The sequence below is a fragment of the Pelecanus crispus genome, chromosome Z (assembly GCF_030463565.1).
Source record: "Pelecanus crispus isolate bPelCri1 chromosome Z, bPelCri1.pri, whole genome shotgun sequence".
In the NCBI taxonomy this organism is placed as follows: Eukaryota; Metazoa; Chordata; class Aves; order Pelecaniformes; family Pelecanidae; genus Pelecanus; species Pelecanus crispus.
This window is the reverse complement of record NC_134676.1, coordinates 45,854,816-45,881,186: the sequence shown is the minus strand read 5'-3', so window position 1 is coordinate 45,881,186 and position 26,371 is coordinate 45,854,816. Positions and strand designations below refer to the sequence as shown.

Sequence of the window (26,371 nt, the reverse complement as noted above, 5' to 3'; positions counted from 1 at the left end):
TGGACTGTATCAGTGACTAAGAAGGATTTGTAATGAATACATGAGTCATTTTTAATGAATGATTTTTAAACACCTTTAAATACTAACTTTCGCTATGCCAGTGGGTGAGACATCAATCACTATTATGCCTGACATGCAAACGCCAAACATAAGGCTTAGAGAGCTTATGGAGTCTCAGAAGCAGTCAAGCAATATGTTAGTGGATGACCCTGGAACACATTCATAGAGTAAAAATTCCTGTGTGTTTACAGATCATAGTTATTACTTTTTTTTTATGTTGACTAGTTTTATTTGGAATGACCAAAGATTTAGATTATTGATAGTAATACATGTAACAACAGCACTTTTCCAGACATGGCTTATATCCTGAGTTAGATATTCTTTTCCTTGTTGAATCCAGGATGAAAAATTTGCCCTCTGTCTCCAAGCAGAACTATGTGTTAGCATTCCTTTGAGGTAGAATTAGCAGCTACAACCTCCACTCTACAAGATCTGTCATCCCTACTCACACTGAACAGTATTCTGAAGGACGTCCATTAAAATGAGCAGGTATACCTAACAGAATAAAATTCTGCCAATGTAAATTAGCGGTGGGAGAATCTGATCAAAATAAAGAGTCAGCTGGCTTCTCATTGAGTAACTGTTCAACAGTATATGCAAAAAATAAGCAACCTGGTCTTAAGCTTGTCCAACATACACAGGAATTTTGTATAGGACAGGCAAAATAGAGACACCAAGTGCCTTAAGCACAAGAAAGTCTTGCCTTACAAATGCTGCCCTATGTCTTTCAGCTACTAAGAAATGCTTGCATACATAGGCTACAGCATCATACTGAAAATGGGAAGAAACTACAGATTAAAGATTCAGATTACAATGACAATGAAGCCATTTATACATGCTTTCATTTTCTGTTAATAGTCTTCTTCAGTTTTTGACCAGTCATATCTTATGGTGCAGGCCAAGGAGCCTTAATGTGGAAACAGCACTAGTCTATTCACTGCTGGTTATGTATTTTGATAGTTCATGCAATTTAGGTCCAAACTTTACTTCAACAGTGTCTTTACAAGAGATGACACATCAGCCTGGATGAGGTGACTTAAAAAAAGTCCTGGAATGGAGAATGATTCCCATAGAGACAAAGATATCCTCCCAATCACTAAATCTGAAATGTCAAAATACCTCTTATAGCATTAGGAGATCATAGACTGTCACATAAAAAAAAAATTCCCCCTGATCATATGATTCAAATAATTCCAGCAGTCATGCAGAAGCATTTCTACATAGCCAGGATTCTGAATTTTCAGGAAATTACCATTCTGCATGTCTGATCACTATGGAAATCTATTTTCTACATATACCTGAACATATATGCCATGCTTGTAATGGGGTAGTGTTCTACATTCAAATGAATTACTAAATATCCAGATTTGGTCAGCTTTTAGTAGTACCACGTTATTTGTGCAAATTTATTAAATTTAGAGCACTTGAATGCCAGATCCTTCAGTCTGTAATTACCTTCAACTTACTACAGTGCTCTAAAAATTGGTATCTAGTCTAAGTTAGCTGAGTCACTTCCACAGGGAATGGAGAGGAAGAGAAGTATTTCCAGTTAGTCAATTCACCTTCCTCGGGATAAGATGAAGTTTTTTCTTGAGTTTTTATTTCTGTCTGGTTACTAGAGAGAGTGCATACAGGACTAGCTTAGAACTGGACACCCAAATTTTATACAGTCAAAGGTAGATCAGGTGGATCATACCATTTATTCTGTCTCAAGCAGCATAATCAGAATAACAGGTTTTTATTTGTTGTTGCATGAATCAAAACCAATACAGCTTAGTGTTCCAATACTGAAGCAGAGCTAGCAGCTAGGGAAAAAATACATTTATTTGTGCATTGAATTTGTCTTACCTAGGGACAAGAAACAGCCTCGCAATGCCAGTTTGTGCTCCGCCCCCCGAAACTAAGCTTAATTTAAAGTGCGAGATTTCCTCGGGGCGGGGGGGGGCGTGAAATCTATGCAAAATAATAATACTGCATTTGCTATGTAGTGCCTTTATTTAATATACCCTCTATTTCTTTCAAAGCCAACAAGAGCTCATTTCAAAACAGTAACTTTGAAATAAGCTTATGACACTGAGGGGAATTGCACTGTTCTGACACCACACTAATCCAGCCAGAAACACCACTATTAAGTTGCTCAGCCTCTCCTGAAACTTTGACATTTTTCTCAAGGGCAAAGACAACAACATTGCTATTTCTCTGCCTGCAGCACCCTCAGTTTCAGCTAAACACCTGTCATATGACCACATGCAGTCTTCCTTGTTTGTACTTTCACACACCTTTTTTTTTTTTCCAACCTAGGACGTTCCTATTGGCACCCATCACTTGTTTTAGCATTTCACAGGCATTCACTATTTTTTTTTCCCAAATGTATTAGTAATATGCAGACTACTGCAAAGATTTACTCTGAATGTTTTGAGAGTCAATGCTGAAGAACTGTGAAGTCCTTGGAAAAGTTTCCACTAACCTGTTGGGCTTTGAATCAAGCCCAAAAAATAGATCACAAACAGATTACTATTTCAAAACAAATGTCCTAGATAAAGGACACAGGGTCTTGTATTTATAGAGTCTGCAGTTCAGTAAAGCATCTATATTCAGCAAGAGCACTTACCACCTGCTTATGTTGCAGTTAAGCATGTGTAAGGACTTAAATCTGCTCTGTGTGTGATTTCCTGAATGGCCTTCTGGTTAAGGTATGGTATTGGACTGTGGGGTCTGGGTTCAGCTGACTAGCACTATAACAGAGCTCTCACAAGGCTGGGCAGCTTCTTCAATTGCTTTGTACTACAGTTCCCTACTGTAAAATGAGAACGCTAGTACATCAGTTATCTCATCCCTTGTCTATTTGTTTAGATGATAAGCTGATCAGCCTAGGGATGATCACCTAACATACATACATACTGTTCATGGCCAGATTCAATGCTTCAGAGAAAGCGCTGTAAAATACTAACATTAATAATAGTTTGAAAATTAACATTATAAAAGATGTCTATATATCCAGCTTTCATTGCACAAGGCCCAAAGGCACTCTACAAACTTTAACGTAAACCCACTTAATTCCTCAGTCAAGGAGAAACCACTTTTAGAATAAGATATTGCAGCAAATAAACAGTGCACATGAAAATGTGTGTGTGTGTGTAAAGGAAGATAAAAAGTCTGCCACACCCAACTGAAAATACTTCCACAAGCATATTTGCTTCATCTGGATATATACATTCATACACATCAATAATTTTCAAAGTAAGCCATTCCAGCTAAATATGGAGGCATAGTTAGAGCAAATCAAAGACTAGTGACTGATTAGTGATTCTGCCAACTAGCCATAGTTTCCTGCAGATAAGATTTCCTTTGGGTTTTGCCCAGCATATCTATTTTGGCTTACCAAAAAAATGGATGAAACACTGGAAAAAAATCTTTCCTAGTTACTTGCTTTGGGAGTTGAGTGCCTACCAGCTGTTTGTCTCAATCAAAATTACCACATTCATGACAACGTAACAAAGAAAGCACATATGAAAGAAAGAGACATATACCTGTACAGCTGAGTAGTTTGAAATTACATCATTATTTTAACATTGATTTAGTACTTAACTGACAATTTATGAAGACATTAAAGGAATGTGGTTAGTAAGCCCGAGTTATTAATGGTACAAATAGCAGAGCAACACAAGCCTTCCTTTGTCTATCGTGTATTATTAAAACCATAGCTTTATTAGTACACTTATTTATTTTATTGAATGAAATTAAATAAAAAATACCCCCAGAAAACCCCAAAGAACAGAACTGACCCACCCAAAAAAATCTGCAGTCATGAAGAGCACAAGCAGCTGAAATGCTGATTTATCTGAGGCTGGTGAAACTCACCCTCTGTTACAGGGCCTTAAAAACACTGAGTCTTTGCATGGCTCACATGTTAGGCAGATGTGGATAGGATCAGTTTACAGCAAAGACTATGGGTGTAAGCCTTGGGGACAACAGAGACACTGGAAGTTTTATGAAGTCTAGTCCACCGTGATATACAGACACATAAGAGAGGTTTTTGTTGTTGTTTGGTTTGGGTTTTTTTAATGCAGTGAAGTTTCAAATTATATATGGGGAAATAAGATGCCTCAGTTACAGGTGGGATGTGTTGTAGGTTTCCTACAGAAAGGCCAAGTTAACGTGAGAATAGCTTCATATTATTATTAATTAGCCAGTGCATGTTATATTTTAAAAGGCTTTGAAAACAGAGAAGGATAATGATAGATATTTTTTTGTCCTTCTTGCCATTAGCCCTTCACACATAGAAATAATCTTAATAGCAGGTAGGAAAGTCTAAAGGACCAGAAGGTACTGCTAGGCCTGTCTGATGTCAGTATTCAGCCGCAGTCCAGAAACAGGATGATCCTGCCTTGGAGAATGGATTCCTACCGCTAACATGCCATTAAAATTGAGTCAGAGCAGGAAGTGAACTAGCCCTATAAACTAGGCATATGATCCTCCTCCTCTGAGTACAGAAGGCAGCAAAAATCAATGACTGCCACCTAAGAAGTTATGTCTGTATCTTGGAACTGCTCATTGCTGGGAATGTACTAAAAAATCTCTTGTAACTAAAAACCAAAGGAATTAAGTACTGGAAGGGTGAGAATCTTTTAGATATAGTCTGCAGCATCCAACAGCAGAAAACTAATGTTGCATTACACAACATGTAATTTAAGATGCTCTTAAAGGTCTTTTCCAACCTAAACAATTCTATGATTCTATGATTCTATGATTCTACACCAATGTAATAATAACAGAAAATTTGCACACTGTTGTATGATTGCTTTCTTCCAGTGTTAATCCTGTTCTCATTACAAAAGTCGCCCATAAGCCATGTGCTACTCCTAGCTATACTAGTTTGCCTCTGTTGCACAGTGGAGGGCAGGATTTGGTTTGATTCCCTACTACTAATTTCTCTTATCTTTTCTTCTTTTTATGATTAAGTCCAGCCTCCATTACAAACTTCAGTATATTAGAGTGCTTAATATTTTTCAAGTAAGAAACATTTAGTTTTAACATTAAAATTTTACTTGGTAGAATTGCACAAGTCTGGGTGGTTTTGTGTGCTACAAAGAATTTTGTTGCTCTAATCTTGAAATGCATTTCATTCCTATGACTGAAATTTTGTGCAAAAAAGCACTCATCAGCAGATGATCTCTAAAAATATTTCATTTTTATCTTTCCTCCCTCTGCTTTTACCTCAGGCTAGTATTTGTGTACTAGCAACAGAATACATTCAAGAATGAAAAGAAACCATCTTTGTAGCAGATAAGAAATAAAGGCCTACTGTATGTTCTGTTATTCTTGGCATGGCTGTTGACAGTTGCACCCAAGGTAATTTTGGCAGTAGGTAAGTCCAGATATGCTATATGTCTGATTGTAAAATGAATTACCATAGATCTGAAATTTTGTCTATACGTTCTGGAGTATGATGCAACACAAAAGGAGGTGTACTTCTTTTGCATTAGTCTCACTGAAAGTTTAAATATTTTGGCGTATTTCTAGGCTGAAAATCAGATGCTTATTCAAATAACATTTTGCACTGGGTTTTGACTTCAGAGAAACACAAGTGAGAAAAGGAAGGAAAACAGATTTTATTAACAAATGTATTAATAAATCAATGTGTAATCATGCCATTAAATTAATTCATTTCCCATACATTCCATTTCATATTCCTGATTATATTTGGGCTGGAAACCCATATCCACCAATATAAACAAAATACCATCCTATGGTACGTCACTGGAAAATATAACACCACCAAAACTGAACTCATCATACTACAAAACGCATTATCTCAATGATAACTAGCTTCTCTGTCCCTCACTCCCTAAGAACAGAAGTGTTTCACTAAAAACCTCAATACATTTGACTTCTATGACTATCTTCTCTCTTTTTTCCAAGCTACTCACCAAGATTTATGAAGACTTTTGGAATCCTGCTCCCAAAACCTGCATTTTTCAAGTGAATACATTATTTTTAAAAACTATAATATGTAAAGTTCCACTACAAAATAAGCCGTAATTGTAGCACAGGCTGTAGTAGCACAAAATAAACCAACGGATAAGCAGGGATGGATTCAAAACTCTGCTATATCACCCTCGGCCAGTCACAGTCATATTCAGCAGGATTTTGAAGGACACGTCAGGCAATTAATGCTGGATTTCCCTTAGCATTTTATATCCTTCCCCATTTGGCACACTGTTTGACAGGGAGAGGATGGTACCACACTACTGCTTGAGGAAAATCCATCTTCTCTGGTTTCCCAGATCCATGGCAAAGCTCTGGCCTCCTTGCTGTAGGGTGCCATGTGCCAAAAGCAGGTGGCAGGAGGATCACAGATTAATTTGGGGAGGCAGCTCTGCCTGGCACTTCAGATCACATAGCGCCCACAGGATCTCACTGCTGCCCTAAGACGCAAGTTAAAGGCACTGCTTGAGGGGAGCATGGGATAGCAACAACACATGAAGTCTCATATTTTTTGTCTATATATGTCTGAGAATTTTCAGAGGAAGATACACACACACTTGAAAAACAGAAGCAGAACAATACTAAATGAAATCCTACTATTTCTGGCTAGCACAGCTGATATTTTAAGTCTGATTTCTACTTTCTTCTTTGACTTTTCTAGTCTGGTTCTCACTTACTCTTTTTGTTCAGGGATGTCGTCCAACAGCATGCAAAGAAAATCCTGGAGAATGAACAAAGCACCACGGTTAGTATGTTTATAAAGACATAACTGTGTGTCTGCATTGGTAATGAGCAATGGATCTATAAAGACTGCAGATAACAGAATGATAAAAAAGTTTGTATATCCACTATGGTGATACACTGCTCAGTTATTTATACAACAGACGTTATGTTTGTCAGTTTTCCAACCCACTCAAGCAAAAAGTGTCAATATTGAAAGAAAATGGACTTGAAAAGCCTGCTGACTATTTCAACAGAATCCCACATTCCCAGTTTTACTTAATCTATAATACGCACACACAGACTATATTTAAAACTGTTAAAGGCTGCAGTTTCACATACTCAAAGGCTAAGAAACACCAGAATTAAGGGTGTTTATGTTCTCTCCACTGTGCTTATATTATCACACTGTCTTTAATTATATAACCACATAAGGCTTTTTTTTCCTTAATGCACATACCTTGTTGGAAGATCATACCTACTCATCATTCCATGACAAAATTCACAATGTTGCTGCCAACCACACCAACTAAGGAGTAAATTCAGCAAAGAAAAGGCAGCTAGAATTTCTTTCATGGATTTACAAAGAAGGTGCAATGCCAGTGAAACAGCATTACTATCATCCTCACTTATAACAGTATGATAAGCCCTATTTAGAAAGTTACACCTGACATCACACAAAGGTTCTCTGGCACCCCACACTATACATGACCTGACTTTAATGCCAATCACTTTGACACAACACACTCCTCTGAACAATCTCATAAGAAGAGGATTACATGCTCTCTAAGGTCTTCAAGAATGTTTCCTAAAAGGCAGAAAAGTTTTATTTAGGGACTCTGCTGTGGCATTCAACAAAAGATGCTCTTTCTCCTTCTGATTATGGCATTGTTAGGGTGTCAAAGAAAGAGTGACTGCACAACGGAAACTACCAGTAACACAGTTAAGCCTTCCTCCTTTAGATTATGAGTGAGATTCAGGCTATGTTGCAGCGGCTGCAAAATTGTTTATTACAAAAGGTAGATTACACAGTGCTGGGCTCAGTGTTGCTGTGGCAAGAATGCCATCATTAACTGTGCCAGGAGTCATTCTGTCCTAACTACAGTGTATTGCTCACAGGATGATAAAAGTATGAAATCCCCTTACTTCATATCACTACTTGCCATTCTGTACCATTATCCTGTATGTAAACAGAGAACTACTGTCTCCTTCCACTTGTGGAAACTTTGTTGGAGATACAGAGTAAGCTTATATGGAAATAAAGAATATGAAAAGATCATTGTTACAGTTGTTTCAAAAGTGCGTGAAAAGTAATACCGAAGTGGTCATCCTTGACAATATTTGCACCGTCTCTGTATACATTAATGCAGCTAGATTCCCTGATTGGATTGCATCAACTTTTATAATCAGTCCCACAGTACACTTGGAAGATACCGCTGGTATTAGCAGTGGTTTTATATTCTGTATATTATACTGCGAAATTAAAAATCTCCTTTATGATTAAAGCTGTCTTCATTTTTCTAAATATCTATTAAGAATAAGGCAGTAACCATCATTCTACAAACTGTCTTAAAATTAGGATTAATCTATTCTATCTTAAGGGCTTTTATTTTGATGCTCTAAAACAGAGCAGGAAAACAAATTACCACTTACCTCATACTTGCATGGCTTTTAACATTTGCCTATTATCAAGTCTGCATGACACATCCCGTTATAGGTCTGACTTTTCAGTTGCTTATAATTTTGCCCGACTTTAACCATCTGGAGTGAAATTTTATCCTCAGGCTATTTTTCTTCCTCCCCAGATGAAATGGTTCAGAAGTGTCCAAGAGAAAAGTTAGGGAATAATGTGGGTTTTTTTAAGCTTTGATGCTATTTCTTTAAGAGGTTCTAGTGACTTTACACTTGGAAGCAAAGACTTGTGGATGACCAGGGTAATCACAAATAAATGCTGAGTCAGATCATAAAACAAATTATAGTTTGTTTTTGTCTTTGTTGCAAGTAGTTCAATGAGACCAGAAAGAAAATATAAGTTAGAAATCAGATACAACCACAGTGCTGCCTATATTCATATTATTAAATAATCTCACTTCCCTACATACACCTTATGTTCTTCCCTGGCTGGAAACCCAGAAGCTAGGAAGCAACCTTTCCCTATATGCAGAAACTGTTACTCTGCAGTTTGTGGAATTTTATTGACATTTGGCCAAACTGAAAAAGCCTTTGAAAAATGAGTTCACACACATTCGCTAAGGATTTGCTAGACCCTCATAATTACATTCCGTAAAGACTCTTGTCTGCTCTCACCATAGTCCAGACTGAAGCCAACAATTTTAATCACAACTGCAACTTTGGGCTGCTGCTGAGCAGATCAAATCTGGATACAGACTGTGAATTGAGATCAAGAAGTCTTCTTTGCACTGTTAGTGCATGTAGCATATCTGAGTCAACGGCAAAGAAGAGCAAGGACCCAATGACTGAGAAATAGGTTGAGAGAAGTACTTTTGAGAACCCTAGGAATGAGGGCTACTTGAAGCAGTAACTAGACAGATCTGGGTTTAGAAGACATTTTATTTCATGACTAACGATGCTATATTATTACTCTAATTCTTGTCTTGAGCAATGACCAGCATGTTTCCCCTCTTGAACTGTTTTGGGGCACCAGACAGGTACCTCTCTCTGATCACACATGTTGATATTAAAGAAAGAACACTGAACAGTAAAGACAAATTATATCCTCTTTATGAAAAACTCAAATCTAGATATTTCAAGTACTCTATGACCAACAGATACTTCCAGTTAACTTCTCTAACTGAAATATAAATGAGGTGCATAAGAGCAATGGAGATTTCGTGCCTAAAAGTGATACAACTGAAAGGATACTCACTTGGCAACAAATAAACTCCAAATGCACTTACATCCAATTCCTTACAGAAATTACCCAGTCAAAGTTAAACTATCCCTATCAATTATGCAGTTTGTAAATGACATAACTAAATGGTAAAAGTTACTTAGTCCCTTTTGGGTGATATATGAGCTCCCTTCCTAGGATCCTGTTTATTTTGAATTCCCTCCCCATTCATCTTCCTGACTTTTATTTAACAAAATCAGCAACATGTTGAAATCCTTCTCTTGGCGTTTTGGTAACAAGCCCAGAATGCCCCTCCAAAGACAACAACTTCCTACCAAGTGCAGGCACGACTGCCCAACTATATGCTCTATTATCAGGCAGCAATCATTAGCCAGACAGCTTAACAGTTCAAGCCCCAGGCCACGGAGCCACTGACTGGCTCCAGTCAAAAGCAGAATTTGTTGCCCATTTAACCCATGCCAGTGAACTGCATTCAGATCACTAGCAATTCCCTAATGAAAAATGATCACCTACTGTGGCAAGCAAGAAAACATAGCACATAGGAGACTCTGACAAGGATTTCTCGCAATCTTTTTGTGAATATTTAAGGTGATATCAACCCCCTGTATGACCTTTCCCTAGCATTTCTCTGACTGCGGTTATTGTCCATGTATAGCACAGCAGCAGAAAGCAACCCTGTATCCCTGCCTGATCTGCCCAAATTCACAGTCCAGTGCTTTGACACAAACCAATTTTAGTAAACTGTCCATACTAACAAGCCTGAATTGTACCTAAGGACAGCCTCTTAGGTCTAGCATAAATAACTAATGAAAGCAAGCCTTAAATCACCCCAGCTATATTTGTAAAAGCATTTCTGTCAGAGCCCCAGGTCTTTCACAAAAAACATCTTGGTACATGTCAAAACACCTCAGACCAGGTAAGTCCATTCAGGGACCAGATAAGTTGGAAAAAGTATGTTGACTGTCACTTAATTCACTGAACAAAGCGTTGGCCTTCCTCCTTACCTTATTGATGGGAAGGTTCAAACTAGACCTCAGGCAGGGAAGTGAAGGCATGCAGCTTGAACATGACTTCTAACACTTTGACACCAGAGCCTGTTGTCTGAAATTCACTTCAAATATTTTCATTTCTTTGGAAGTTACACAAATTCTCACTGTCCACTAAAAATACTAAATATACCACCACCTAAAACTTTTAATTAAACACAGATTCCTTCTATTTTATGTGTGTAAACATGGAAGAACACACATAAATACCTAAGCAAAAGATGAGGAACTAGATCTGTTATGTATCAATGGTTCTACACAGAGCCCTCAATCGTTCTTTGGACTTCTGTTTAAGACTATCCAGCAGAAAATCATACGTAAGATGCATTTGACTCTGACTATTTAAAATACATCTCAATAAATCAAACCAAAGGTGGAGCTGTGATTCAGCACTAATAAAACCCACATGCTTTGGGACTGCTCCCTTGTCAGTTTGTTCTGGTCAGAACTAAAGAATTTATCTTTCTTCCTATCAAATGATATTGCATAACAAGCTACTATGTAATTTTAAGCTTGAAAGATGCTAAATGGAAGCTAAGCAAACACAAAAACTTTAGGTCAGCAGAGGAGTGAGAGACTATTGTAACAGAAGTAGAAATGCAAAAAGATACTCCACAGCTGAAGACTGAAGCTCAAGACTTAGTAAGTTCAGCAGCTATGGGAAGGATTTGTATACTCTATCAGAAAGGTCCAAGACATTTTCAGATATATGGGTCACTTCCATGATAGAAGACAATTACATGTGTAAAACTTACTGTTTCTTTTAAGATCTTTATGCTTGAGATAAATGATGCCGGGAGATATTTGGTTTTTTAATACAACTGTACTGTTGGACATTAAAATGTGTGACACATTAACTGACTTTTTAATCACTCATCTGTATTTTACATGATTATAAAACATTTGGGCTCCTCTTAGCTTCACTACTCCCTACTTTCTCCTCCCGTTCCATTTCTAGCCCTACTTCATTCTGATCGCTCTGTTCTTTAAAATAATTTTATCTTATATAATTATGAAAAAAGTGTATCAGAAAACAGAGTTTTCTCACCAAAAAAAATCTTGCCTTATACCACATTAATGACTTTTACTAACATAGTCTTACTTATACTTCAAGCACAGTATTTCATACGTTCCTTCTTTCAAGATACTTGTACTGAAATAGAGATATGGCCTAAAGCTAGTCAGATTTTTATATACAAACACAATAGGTTGTCAGAATGTGCAGTGTAATTAACTGATCCATACATTAATCAATTTTCACATACGTAAGCATTTTAAACACAGTTAATCTCAGGTTAAAATGTCTGACCTAGTGAAGCAGTCTTTTTTATTGCCTTACACTGGGTACAACTTAAGAAGTTGAACAGAAAGAAAAGCATACTGCATGGTAAATAAAGTGCCTATGAACAATGAACAGAGAAAATACCAAGCAGCAGCTTCATATGAGAGCAACACCTATTCTGCATAAATGAGGCAAAGGTCTTTGGAAAAACAATAATAGAAGGACAGTGATCATGTAGTAATTAAAGGTTGTCTCGTAATGCATACATATAAAGAAGGTGAATGAAGGCTGCACGGTGCACAGCTAACAAAAAAGTAGGAATATGTTCATTTATGCAAGAATTGGAACAGGAAATTAACTCAATCTGAGTAAAACTGACCCATCTGTTTCTGTTTTCCAATCACATGAGAGTGTAGAAAGCAAAGACCCCTGTCCTAGAGGCTGCTGTGGATGGGACAGTGCCAGAGTCCACACCATACTCCACTGATGTCAACAGTTGCTCGCTCAAGCTCACAGGTCAGTAAGCATGGAGCAGCTGGGCCCAAACTGCAGAGACAAATTTTTAGTCAAACTTTTACCTAAAGAAAAGATTCTAGAGGTTGAAACATTAAAATACATGCACACTGCATGCTTAGACTTCCAATTCTAGTTACAAGAGTTCTACAAGGTAATAGATAGCTGAATGGCGATTTGTGTGTGTGGATACCAATTTTATAAAATGATGATAATGGTATGTGCCTACGCAAATCGGTGTGCAGGAACATGTTGATATAAGTACATACACAGTGGGCTTGGATCCACACATCTGCCTTTAAAACTTTTGAGGATACAATAAATTATGATTTTTTTGAAGCGCTGTCTCCTTAACTGTCATTTCACTGTAGCAAATTATAACTCTATCAGATGGATGAACACTACAGGCCTTGGATTATTATTACAGCAGACAGAACTACATGAAAATTCAAGTCTGCAAACAGTTCAATTCCCAAGGTGTTCTTATTTCAATATCAAACTGAACAACAGCTTTAACTGTGTTAGGAATATCAGCAACTTGCACTCCTTTCTATTTATTTATAGTCAGTAACACTCCATTCATTACTTTAAAAGTTCATTCAAAGCAGTTACTAAGTGAATTCTCTCGCAGAAAGAAAAATGGAAGATTTCTTTAAAACCTTCTCAAAGATTCCAGACTTGCTTGACTCGTCTGTTACTAACTCAAGTAAAATAAACAAAAACTACTATTAAAAACATACTGAGCACGCAATCAAAATGAAGGAAAAATGCAAACTGATTAATGTTTCACATCTGAAGTCATTTCCTTGCACCTGCAGCTCCCATCTAGGAAAAATACTACAAACACCACTGAAAACAAGACTGGTATTCAGAACAGGGCAATTATTTTCACTGGTTTTACTTTTCTTCATCCTCACAATTCCTAAAGCTGGGAACTTTTACAGTTATTTTGGACAAGGCGAAAGTACAATACTATGATATTTAAATTTACTGTTTGCACCTCTATTTATTTTAAATATTTTATTCATTTAAACACTGACAGCACATTTCTTCAAGAAGGAACTTGAATAATAAACTTTGTACTACCTTGACTTCATTGCTTCTGCATTTGCAATTCCTGCTGTGATTGCTTATCTACCCATATCAGACACTGACATAAATACAATCTTTAAGGTTTCTTACAAAGAAAGTAATTGCATTTACAATTGGATATAGCCCTATTCCCTTTCCATTTTTAACATAGTGACCACACAACAGCATGATGTTAAAACTCTCTTTCCAGCAACTTCAATGGGAGCTGGATTTAGGCTGCTGGGAAACAAGGTAAAAGCACAAAAAGCACACAATAGAAGTTATATAATACACAGCTCTTTCTCCACTAAATCAAGTATCTTCAAATGAAGGACAGTATCTTTTTCTGGCCTACATTAACACATAGCTATGGACATACTGCACATATTCAAATAAAAAGTAGCCTAAGAAACCTGAAATAAAAACATCACTTACTCTTGCTTGAATAATTAAAAACACTGAACAATTTTTCATGCAGTAACCAAAACGGTTGTTTCTGGTTGCAGAAATAACATACAGTATTCCATCTTATGATAGTGGAGTTAGATAAGCTACAAATTGACACTTCACAGCAGAGTGCTGGACAAAGGGAAAAGTCTCTAGTAGATGGGTAGTTCAATTACAATGCAATCATGACTAACAGTATAATGTGCTAAGACATTTTGCAGCATTTAAACAGTCTACGGACACAACTCATCTCACCTCAACAGGGAGCAACAAGCTAACTTTTTCTCACCAAAATGAGAGCACCTTTCTTACCACCAGATTAAAACACTGGGCTGCTTTGTATTTTTAGCAGTTTCATGATTTCTGTAATTTTCAAGAAGTTTCCAGTTGTGTAATAGTGAAGCATCATATTATGATTTTGGACTCCACAATGTAGACAAGGCTCATATAGTCACCAGCATTTTCCACACTATGCCAGATGTAACTGCTCAGGGTCTCAGTAACATGGTACAGTAAAACAGCTGCAGCAGTGGAAATATTAACTCCTCTAACACCCCAAACGTTCCTCCACAGGGCAGAGCTGCTGCAGTAGAGCTACTATGCCTGACTTTTGGGTGACTTGACATACAAAAGAATCCAAAGGTCTGTGAGCTATTTGTAAGATGGGCATACATCTCACCCCATAAGAGTGAGATTCAAAACAGCAAGTGCATGGGCAAAGAATCACTGTGGCTGGAAGAAACAGTAAAGTGTTAGACCTCATTCTCTCAAAATCAGAGGCCCTTACTGTGTTGCAAGGAGATGTTTATCACCATCCTGAATCCCCTCAAAGACTTCAACCATAACTCCAGAAAAGACAGACTTCAGCAAAGAAACTGGTTTCAGAAATTCATTCATACCCCTTCTCTTCTCTCTTCCCCTGCTCCTCACTCTCATCACACTGCTCTTCTAGTGATGCCAACTACTTGTCATGTTGTGCCTTTTGTTCCAGGCCTGCTTTTAACCATGATGAGTTCAGTGACCTGGTTCACAGACATCCCCATGAATGGTTGTCTTCACAGCATTACAGAAGCAACAAGCTGCAGTGCCATGGTGCAAGCTAGATTCATCACCAATGACGGATTTCCTAGAACTTTGGTTTGGAGAGCAATGTCATTCCCTTCTCAAAACGAAACACTGGAGGAAAAGACTGTCCCCCTTTTAATGCTCTACAGCCAGTGGTTACAGGACTCTTTTGGAAAGACCTAGGGGGAGGTAAATTTCTATTTATAATCCCAGGTGGGTTCTCTACTTAACAGATGGTACAATATACGATGGTGTGATTTGCTCAATCTTTCCTTTTGATGCTGTTCTACTTTGCGTGGAAGACTTACACACAATTTAGGCCAGCAAGAGAACAAGGTAAGTCTGTAGTTCAAGTGATCAATATATGCAGTGGGTCTTAGGGAGGGCAGATACTGATTCTTAATTCAACACTATTTTTTACAACCAAGCCTTCACCAATCCAGTAAGAAATCCTGTTCTATGAGAACAACTGCTCTTAAGAGTGGGCTGCCATTGCATTGTATCACTGTCAGAGAAAGTCTAGTGAAAGAAAGAAGCAGCACATCTTAATCACCCCTTTTAGATTAATACTTCAGTTACAGAATGTTTTAGAAAGCGTAGGAGTAGGGACCGTGATAAGGAAACCTATACAGAGGCTGTGACAATACTGTAATACCTGTGGGTGCAATGTCACATAGTAATGGGGACATCACTGTCTGAGTTGGTGAGAGACCATCCTCATAAAAAAGACTGTGAAATTATAAACATTGAATGAAGCAGCATGCAGAGAGGAAGGAAATAAAGTTAGAAATATAACGTGCATGCACTGTTACGATTTATAGAAGTTTTCAGTCACATTCCTATTCTGTGTTTCTTCTCTATCAGAAACAGAGAAGTATCAGGGAAAAGACTGACTGAGCACAGCCAAAATCCATGAGCTAAAAGACTACAGGAGGCAATTCCAGTACAATAAATGACCTTATCTTTGAGAACATCAGCACATATGAACATTGAACTTTCAAAGTATCAAGTTTAAAAAAAAAAAACCAAAAGATCACCCATTGTTTACATTATCAGATACTGGCAGGGTGTCCGATTTATGTATCACCCTGAAAAAAATGTTCTGCCCTCTAGCAGGTAGGAATTTCACCAATATTGCCAAGTTACAATTGCCCCTCTCTTTTCACCACAATCAGAAGCGGCGATTTAGATAGCCAAACCAAAAGTTTAGATCATTTGTTTTTTCAGGGAGGAACAACTCCAAGCACAGTACCTGAGAAAGGACAAGCTGCCCATGGAACTTATGGACAAATTTTCGTAAAGATGCAAGGTATGAAGCCTCTCCTATTGTCCTTGCCAGAAACCGCAAAAGGAAATAACCCTGCAAGAAATTAAGCCAGAAACAAATAGGATGCTATGACTTTGCTGATGGAAGAAGTCTTTATCATATTAATAAAGCAATTTCAATAAAATCAGCAGCTGACAACACTCACCTTCAAATAGTGAACCTGCATGAATATTTTTTCTGCTTTAAGACCGTGTTTGACAACAGATGCTCCAGACTCACTCAATTCCCCTGTGCTCTCCTTTTTGGGCCTGAAATGGTAACACACTAATTAAGTCTTGGATAAGTAAGTAAAGAAAGAACTCATACATTACATGTTCTCACAGTTGAAGGCAGTGTGAATGACATAGTAACTTTAGACACCTGTGACTAGTTCAGTGTTTTTCTTTACCCTAAGTAAACAACTTGGCTTAGACAGATGAACAAACAAACAAACAAATTTCATACTTCTAATGCAATTTTGTACATAGCTGACCAGGCAGCTGGGGTACAAATGAAATCCATCACTAAGTTGGTGTACTCTTTTCACTGCCAGCACCACATAAGGTTGCATGCCATTCTACAGTGCATAGACACATTATGAACAAAGAGAAACAAACAAAAAAAGACATTTTAAACAAAAAGGAAGGGGAGGGAAGGGGAGAGGAGAGGAGGGAAAGGGGTCATTATGTTCACCTAGACATTTCTCTTCTTATACCTGAACATTGGCTTAATGGCTTACACAACTATATTACCAATAATAATCTCTTTCATCTGCATGCAATACACTGCAGCAGAAATAATATTATGGTTTTCATTTTTTGCCATTTGGGGTTGGAAGAAAAGTACCTGAAGTTTTAAAAGAACAAGCATTTCGCGCACACACAGGTTTGGGGTTTAAAGACAATAATGTCTAGAACAAACCTACTCCTTCACTGCCTGATTTTAAAATGTAATACAGCACCTGGTATGCCAGAAATCTACAGCAGTAAAGTCTGGAGGACTTCTAGGCTCTTATGAGCACAGAGTGAAACTAAACAGAAGCTATGCAAACATTTTTTCTTCATTTGTAAGCAGTGCATTCACAGGCATAGCACTGAAGAGCCCTCTAGCTTTTTTTCTTTCATCCAGAAAACATCCCAGCTAACAGTGATCTGAGAACAGATGTCTCTCTTAGGAGCCTAACCCTGTGACTGAAACAACCTCTACAATTCTAAGTGTGGATTTTGAAATGGCCAGTCTTGGAAACCAAGTATCTTTCCCCCCACTTCTACAGAATAGGGACAACACAGGCCACAGCAGTGCAGGAGTCTTCAAACCACATCACTCACACACTTCTCATGAGCTATCCCTGTGATCAAATTTCTTTCATATCTACATCTGCTTTGAGGAAAATATTCTTCCTTTTTTGTACCTGTGTAATGGTTTCTTATCAGAGTTTTGTCCAGAGCGCTAAGCTGGCTTTTTTCACCCTTTAGGCACTATATTTAGGACATGCACACATGAAATGCAGTTCGCAGAGTGAAGTCTTGATAAAATATAACTGTTTGAAATAAAATAGAAAAACAAAATGCAGATTCAATTTTACCTGTTCCTAACACAGTCCTTTACCGTGCTAGAGTTCACATTTTCTTTCAATGAAGATCTTCCTTCAACATTGAAAGGTGAAGATGTGTAACTGATTTCTTATCCAATGGTAACTCCAGTTCTTCAAGGCAACCTAACCATTGCAGACCCACTGTAGAAGAGCAGAGGTCCACCTATTTCCATTCTGGATGTCTCCTGGAAGGAAGGCCTGCTGGCATTCCAGACGCGACTTTTCATTGTTCTCTGCATATATAAACAGCCAAAGCTGCTTCATTTCTCTCATAATAAATAGCCCAGTCTATAGACTTTGAAAAATGGCGTTTGAGCCCAGGCTACAGGATCCACACTAAACTGAAATACCTCCCATAATCACAATTATTCTAAATTAGGCAACCATACTTCCTTCCTTCCTCCTTCAACTTTGTGCCTAGTAGGTGATTAGAAAGCAGTATCCTATCTGGATGATGGTACTGAAGAATTTCCTTTTGCAAAGGATGTATATATACCCCTGATAATGTCTGCAAAAGAGTGTAAATATTCAGAAAGTTACCCTGTTCTTTGCTGTCAGTACTTCAGCACACTATTTGACAGCAATGCTTAGTATATTCATAATACATTGAAGCTACAGAGACTGAAAGTTTGTTACACTGACCTACAAAACCTGGCATGTAACCTAGTTGATGAAGCTAGGCATAATGCTAAAGGCAAGCTGATTCAAGGCATTCAAGCTGCTACCTGGCACATTTTCAATATTGGCAAATTTCGGAATGAAGCAAAAGATGCTGCTTTTTGTTTGCTGGGTGGAGAAGTACATTGTACAAAGTAAAAGTACAATTCACCAGAAGTCCTTGGTAATTAAATGCTCTGATGCACTATGTACTCATGAAAACCTATGGAAAGACCATGAAAGACCATCTGAAAGGCATGTTTCCTATCAGTGTGATAGAATAAAACTCTGTAAACACCTACAGAGCAGTCAGAGAGCATTGCTTCAGGAAGGAAATGGACTTGATTCAAGTGGGACTCAGAGACAAATTTTGAATTAGATATCAACACTGGTTTGTCTTAATGAAGAATCACAAGCTGAAGTTCTTTCATAAGGGCCAGGATATGAAACAATCTCAACACCAGCTTTATTCCATGGAAGAAAATGGACTCCTCTAGTCTTCTTTGCTTTCATAACATGAGAGACTAGATGCAAGTGCTGGTGTTGATGCATGCCAGCAGAATGAGTGCCAGGACATATTTCACATGTGCTTTTATCCCTGCAGGTTTGCTTCAAACTCTGAGAAAATACACAGGATTCTGTCTGAAGTCTTATCCTGCATGCGCACTACAGTGCCATAAATTCCTTCTTCAATGTTAGGGTTTGCTGGTGCTGCCTTGCAGAGCTTCTGCCCACTGAAAAGACACTTAGCTATTTCTTTCACACCTGACTTCTTTTTTCACAGGTAACTTATGAGATGCTACTATAACATAATATCAAATATCCATAATAAGGAGAAACATCATGCTGATGATCAGTTTGCTGGGTGGCTTTCACCTAGTCTGACCACATATTCGCTTGCTGGATTCAAAAGTTAATAGCATCAGCTGACAAGTTTTAGGCAGGGTTTTCCTGCTGTCAGGAGAAAGCACAGAAAATCATATGATTGTCCAGCAGGGAACAAAAAAGTAATTGAAGAATAAGCTTAGAAGAGTGCGTTGGCTGATTTTTTTCTTCCTGACATAACTGGCAAGATATAGCAAACACTTATCATTTAATTTTAATATCCTTGTGTAAAAACACAAGCCTGAACCAGTAAAAGCCTCAGCACAGACTCAAAACCCAGTGCAATGCCAAGACTGAAATTTTCTCTTGTACATAACAACTCTGGAAAGCACAAAGACATACCTTCAGAAGGAAGAAGAAAAGGAAAAAAAAAAAACCCAGTAAACATGCAAAGAGAGAACCTACTCAAGTACATGCCACAAAAATAGTAGAGAATATTTACATCTGTCTGAAATCAGTGGAAAGTCCTTAAATGCAACCACAGGAAACTAGAGATACCAGAGAGGAAGAGATTGCCAGAATCCCAAGCTGGCATCATGTTCCTCTCCTGAAGTGTATATTAGAGGCATAGTTTTCAAACAAGAAATGATTTGTCATTCTTTTGTATTAGCATTGAGAATACCACTATGCAAAAGGTAAGCAGCATGCTTATCACAGAGACTTATGTCTACTAACTATGGAAGTCAATATAAAGCTTAAGTTTCAATTTCGAAATAAATCAGTCCTTCCTGAGTTTCAAACTACAAAGGATATTTTGGCCCTTCGAAAAATTATTTTAAAAATTTACACCACATACACATTTTATTAAAAGTAACAGCTACACAATTAACTCAAAAGATGACAAATGCGACTCCATAATGTTGAATAGTGAACTATACATCCATATAAGCTTCATATAACAAGAACCAATGTTCCTAAAAAAAAATTATTTTAAAACAAACAAACAAAAATACCAGCTTCTGTCAATCAGTAGTTGTGTTGGTAGCAGCTGTAAGACAGCTAGTGATAAGGCTTGCTTTTGTTTTTACACCTATCACCAAATTGCACACTTGCAAATACGTAACTTCACTGACTCTGCTTGCACGTAGGATACACAATTCAATAAACATGAAGTAAAACAGATCAATGAAAGACTACAGTTAAGCAAAGTTGGTGACACATTTTCAGGTGACATGAGGCCACAAAGAGGAATTTCTATGTTGGTGAACAGTGCCCAAATATAAAAGGCTTTTAGGTCCTACTGGGAAAGCACAAAAAGAAGGGAAGACCTCAAAATAAATGAAATGGCAACAGTCTTCCAAAAATATTTAGAAGTTGATTATATAGACGACATTTGTTCTTCACTTCCACTTGGTGAAAGAAAAGAAATCTACATTGTTTGAAATAAACAGTATTTCAGCTGTGCATTAGGAAGCAATTTTTAACTGTTAACTCTGAAACAGCTTAACTAGGTGCTGTGGAAACTTTTTTATTGGAGGTTTCTAAGAGCATGTTAGCAAAAAACTGCTTAAGATGGTCTGTGTATACTGCCTGTATTTCAGGGTAGGAGAATGGTCTACATAATCTCTTGAAATCTGTCCCTGTACTTCCGTGATTTGGTCAGTGTAGGGCTAATTTGAGTTAGGATTAGTAAACTTGTTTTTCTTGGTCAAAGACTGTGGGGATACAAGCAGTAGAGATGTTAGGTAGCCACTCAAGATAAAAGACTATGGCAAATTCCCAAGACACCAATCAGAACAACTCAGATTATTAATCACTAGCAAAGCAAGAATCTTTTTTTGATATAATGTCTTTAACTATGTAAGAAGAAGCCTTGAGCTCAGCAATCTGGTACATAAAGACCAAAATCTTGTTTAAATAGCATTATTAGTAGTTTCTAAAGATAAAGTAGATTTATATAGTTCATCATGCTTTTTCCTTTGTTTTTTAAAGCTTCATTCAGCTTGGCAGTTAGATACCATACTCCTGTATGTGCTTGTCTTCAGCCACAGAAAGTGAATCTGTTACGGCTTCAAACAGCGAACTTTGTTCAGGAAATGGCCTTTTTTTTTTTCCCTGAATAGAGGCTCTTGCAAACTGCTTAAAGACATTTTACACCAAACTAAATCCCATTTTTTTTTAAAGCTTTCTATAACAAAGAGAAAAGCAATGGCATTGTACAGAATATGAATAACCTAGTCAATTTAATTTGACTTCTCTTTTTTCTTCAGAAGGAAATAAGGAAATGCAGTGGATTTAATCAGATTATTTGGATGCATATCCTTTGAAGGGAGAAAATGGTGGAAAACGAGAGAGAGAACATGCAAAAGCAAAGATTACACTGTCATATTGTTACCTTAAAACTTGCAGCTCTTCTTCAGAGTTCTGCACCTCATCTCTGAGTCGTCGCCAGCGAAGTAAAGCTTTCAATTCCTGCTGCCCCTTGATTTCATCATGTGATAACTGCTTAGCGTACAAAAAACACAGATCACTGATTGCTGTTTCCCAACAGACAATAATAATTTTCAGAAAGAGAAAATTGTTTTGTTTCCCTTTAACACGCAGAAGGTACAGGAAGCAGTATCAATATCCATGATAAAAAAAACCAAAAAACCAAACCAAGAAAACCCCAGTTGCTGCTATAAGAGTTAACAGCAGCACTAAGGAAAACAAGAAGCCTCGCTGTGTGCATCAAATCAATAGTCAGTTAAGTATTTCTGTCTGAGGGGAGGGAGATGGGCATGTTGTTTTCCCTTTAGTGACTGGCAATAAGTGAACTGAATGTACAGTACAGATACCTGGCATATTAGTTCTGGTTGCATCTGTACTCTTCCCAGCCTTGAAAGCAAAGAGCTGCTTTGTGTCTTGACTTCACTCCTTTTTCCTACTACTTCTGACACACTTGTGAAAGCTCCCTGTTGTATTTTCCCCCATTCATGTAATATTAACAGAGATGCATGCTTATGAAATAAATGTCAGGTTGTCAGCTTACAAATAACAACTCATTTATGCTTCTCTATTATAAGAAAAGATGGGAGATGGGAGAAAGCAGCAGCAGCTAATATTATCCTGCATTACGCCAATATTTCAGTCACATGAAATTATTGTCAGACACTATGGAATATACTTAGAATCCTATAATTGTATGATTGCACAGCACCAAAACTACTCATAAATTCTAAAAAGAAAAAAAGAAAAAGCAATAATACATTTTCTGACCTTATAAATTAACAAGGGCACTAATCACCCTGTTTTGTTCCTTACTCCTTTCCATTCAGCTACATGGAAGGGTGTCTACTACAATGAAAATGCTTTCAAGTGACTCACAAAAGCGTAGAATTAATGTGAACTGCTCACAGCAGAGGACTGATGCTCAGTGTAAGGGCAGAAATGAGTTTTAGGACCAGAAGTGAAAAGCAAAGTGTGTGGACAGCCTTCCTCTCTTTCTTGTTCCAGAAACATGGTAAGTGACAAAGAATTCTGGTTTGTTCAGTGCTATAAATATGCCTGATACTTAATAAAATGGAGGCTCAGAAGAGCGTACCATGTCAGTTCCCAGTCCCACCGGCTCTTCCACAGATGGGGCTCTGCAGACTTGAGGGGTAAAATCAGGGTCTGACACAAGCACAGGAAGAAATGACTTAACACATGAAATGCCTGAAGTAGCAGAGGTACAACAAAAATAAGAATTGGATCAGAAAACGACTTTACTAGCTGACGTGAAATTTATGAGCTTTTCACTTTAAGGCAGATAAAGCTAAGCCTCTGACATGAGGGTAAGTCTTGCTGGACAGTATTAGAGAGAAAAGTATAAGTGCTGGTGCCCTATTTCATCAGCTTCTATTTTGTTTTGAGGTACACTTCTTGACTGTCCACTGGACAAAACCAGGCCACTTTCATTAGGTACCTGGAATATTACAATATTCAGTAAGACTGCTGATTATTCGAGTTTCAAGAACACAATACAAGTGGAAAGAATGCAGAGCAACTGTTTGATAGCTGAACTGTAATAACTGAGTAATACATTTGTGGGAAGGTAATTGTTGACACACAGATGTGTCTAGTCTCGTTTGCACTGACCTCTACCTCTGTAAAGAACAGTGTTCCTTGTGGATCAGGAAGGATTTTTTATTTTTTTTATAATCAAGTTGTCATGCAAATTCCAATATTATTTTAAAAGACCTATCTTCATAACACAGGAGGATTAATTTATATCTAATTCACAGCAGGGTATATAATTTTGATTGTGACATAATTCAGTTGAGAAGTGATGTATCATCACCTTACCTGTTGTGCCCTAGCCCAAAATATATCTTCTAAAAAAGTGGCAAACCCTTCACTTATCCACTCTTCAGTCCAATCACGAGCTCCAATGGCCAGTCCAAACCAAGCATGAGCAATTTCATGGCACAGACGTGTTCCACAGAGATGGCTCCCTCCCGGTAATACACTCTGTGACAGGAAGATGATGTGTGGGCTGCACAATAGGAATGAGTGACAAAATACATTATGTTATAACATGCTTTGCATGGCCATAATAATGTATAGGCTTTATTAGCCTTGTCAGCCTGTTATTACTATATGCATGCTAGGTCATGACTGATACTTTATAGCTCAGGCATATTTAGGAATTAGGTTGTCCTTTATTGCTGGTTGGCAGAGAGTCAAACTAAAATTCTGCCAAGCAGTTGTTTTGTATTCAACCGCCAAACAGCTATTACCTGTAAGAAGTAACTTAAACCAAAGTTTTATATTTTTCAGATTACAAGACTGATTTATTTAAATAGAAGCATTTATATATAAGCCAGGGTAATAAAAGATGAGCAGGCATGAATATAGGCAGCAAGTATTTATCAGTCAAATGATCAAAGCTGGAAAAAAATAAAACATTTTATAAAGAAAACAAATCACTATGCAAAAGCAACAAGAGCCATGTATAGTAAAGCACATACGCTTGTTAAAACTTAAACCAAGCTAAAAAGATACCATCTTATGAGATGAACTGATCTGCAAATGCAGAGGAAGAACATCCTTTATACCATAAGCACAGAAGTGAGGAGACTTTATATTCACTAAATATTTGCTTTTCACAACAGGGGAGAACAACCCAATCTGTATCTACTCTGCTTTGCACTCAAGTAGTATAAGAAGAAATTGGGGGTAAAAACTGTTATGAATTGCTCTGCTATTGAAAACACACTGAATTGCAAGTTACTGCAGTTACCAACTCATGTTCTGCTGTAAGGCAATTTCTGCTGTGCTTGTTGACATCACAGACATTAACGTCTCAAAAGTTACATAATTTTTGAAGTTAAGTACATCTAGGAAAGAAAAGTAGCAGAATTAAGCCCTCTGACTAACATGCAAGGGATTAATGGGGCACCGTGCCACAGATGGGAGTAGCAAGGGCACAAACCAAGACCACCATCTGCAGAGTATTCTTGCACTAACCCTTGGCAGCCATAATCTGCATTTCAACTCTTTTCTCAACTCCAGACAGTTAGAAAGGAAATAAAGCATAATGGTAATACCTTTAAGACCACAGGCCTTTAAAACTAAGTCTAGGCTTCCAAGCATGGGAGGAGAGCACATGGCCTTAAGACATTTCCAAGAGTCAAATATTATTCGTCAGCGTTCCAAAGAGCTTCCCCACCCGCCCTACCCTTCCGTTGGAAATGTTAAAACACCCACAGTTTTCTTGCAACCAGTTGAATGTCTGGAACTGAGACCGTAAAATATGATACACACTTAAATAGAAAAACATACTCAATAACCATCTCCTTATAAAATAATAATAGTCATCCAGCAAAACAAATTAATACATTTCAATCAGCTGGCATTGTAAGAAACAGTGCAAGAAATTAAAACACTAACAGACAAATCAAGTCACAGAGAACAAAGCAAGAAAAAACAGCAGCTCTCCAAATCTTCACCAAAAGCAATTCTGATTAAGAGGAGGGAGGGAGAGAGAGGGGGGAAAGTGCAAGCACAGAAGCTGCAGAACATGATGAACCTTTTATTATAAAGCCCCTGATGAGAAGAATAACTGCAGCTTCAGGGGGTATTACTTTGGTCAGTTGTAAGTAAATGGCCCCTAACTGTGGCATGTGTACAGTGCTACAAAGAAAAACCACAGAAATGGACCAAGTAAATAACATTCCAGACATACTGCTGGCAGTGTTTTCGCCATTTGGTTAAGCAAAACAAAAGTAACTTCATGCCTTATAAACAGGCTCACGGAATGGTTTCCATTTTAAGTCTACTGTAGGTAAATACACAATAAAAGTAAAGATTGTATTTCCTGCTTTTTCCAATCACATAAATAACAGAAATGCCACATTTGGACAATATTCTCCTTTATGGAAGGATTACAAATCACTTCAGTGAGAAAAATGTATACTAGTTAAATTTTGGCCAAAGAATAAGAATACAACTTTCTACAAGGCCAAAAATAAGATCATGTGCTGCAGCAGAATTTCATTTTAGAGTCTGGGTACAGCCAGCAACTTCCTTTCCTGAGAACAGCTTAAATGATTGCTTTTATTTTGTTTGCCCTTAACAAGCAGCTATATCTCCAATTCAGAATCTCATATAGCAATAAATGTCACTATAGAGCACTGCAAAGTTCCCATTTATCTTAAGAGTAATTTTATCAAAGACTGAACATGTTCTGTAATATGTCCAGCATGTATTAGTTTGGGGAGAAGTTTCATTCTCTGTATTAGTTTAAAATACAGCTTCTCTATCTCCAGTACATGTTTGAATTCCAGAAACTCAGCTCCACCTCTACTGATATCAACCAAATCTACATTTTTTAACATCATCTAGGATATGCAATGTTATTCATCACACATTGTTACTATCAGTGTTGTTCCTAAAACACTCA

General features: G+C 37.5%; 1 protein-coding gene across 1 annotated transcript in view; it reads right to left on the bottom strand.

The window, feature by feature from the left end:
• The window catches only part of AOPEP (aminopeptidase O (putative)), a 193,290-nt gene that overhangs the window by 95,896 nt on the left and 71,023 nt on the right, over positions 1 to 26,371 (bottom strand). Inside the window, exons 6-10 of the mRNA XM_075727096.1 lie at positions 23,773 to 23,962; positions 21,842 to 21,948; positions 16,537 to 16,639; positions 16,317 to 16,424; positions 6,726 to 6,769 (exon numbers count right to left, since the gene is read on the bottom strand). Of these exons, the coding sequence (XP_075583211.1) occupies positions 6,726 to 6,769; positions 16,317 to 16,424; positions 16,537 to 16,639; positions 21,842 to 21,948; positions 23,773 to 23,962 (552 nt within the window). The remainder of the gene's footprint in view (positions 1 to 6,725; positions 6,770 to 16,316; positions 16,425 to 16,536; positions 16,640 to 21,841; positions 21,949 to 23,772; positions 23,963 to 26,371) is intronic.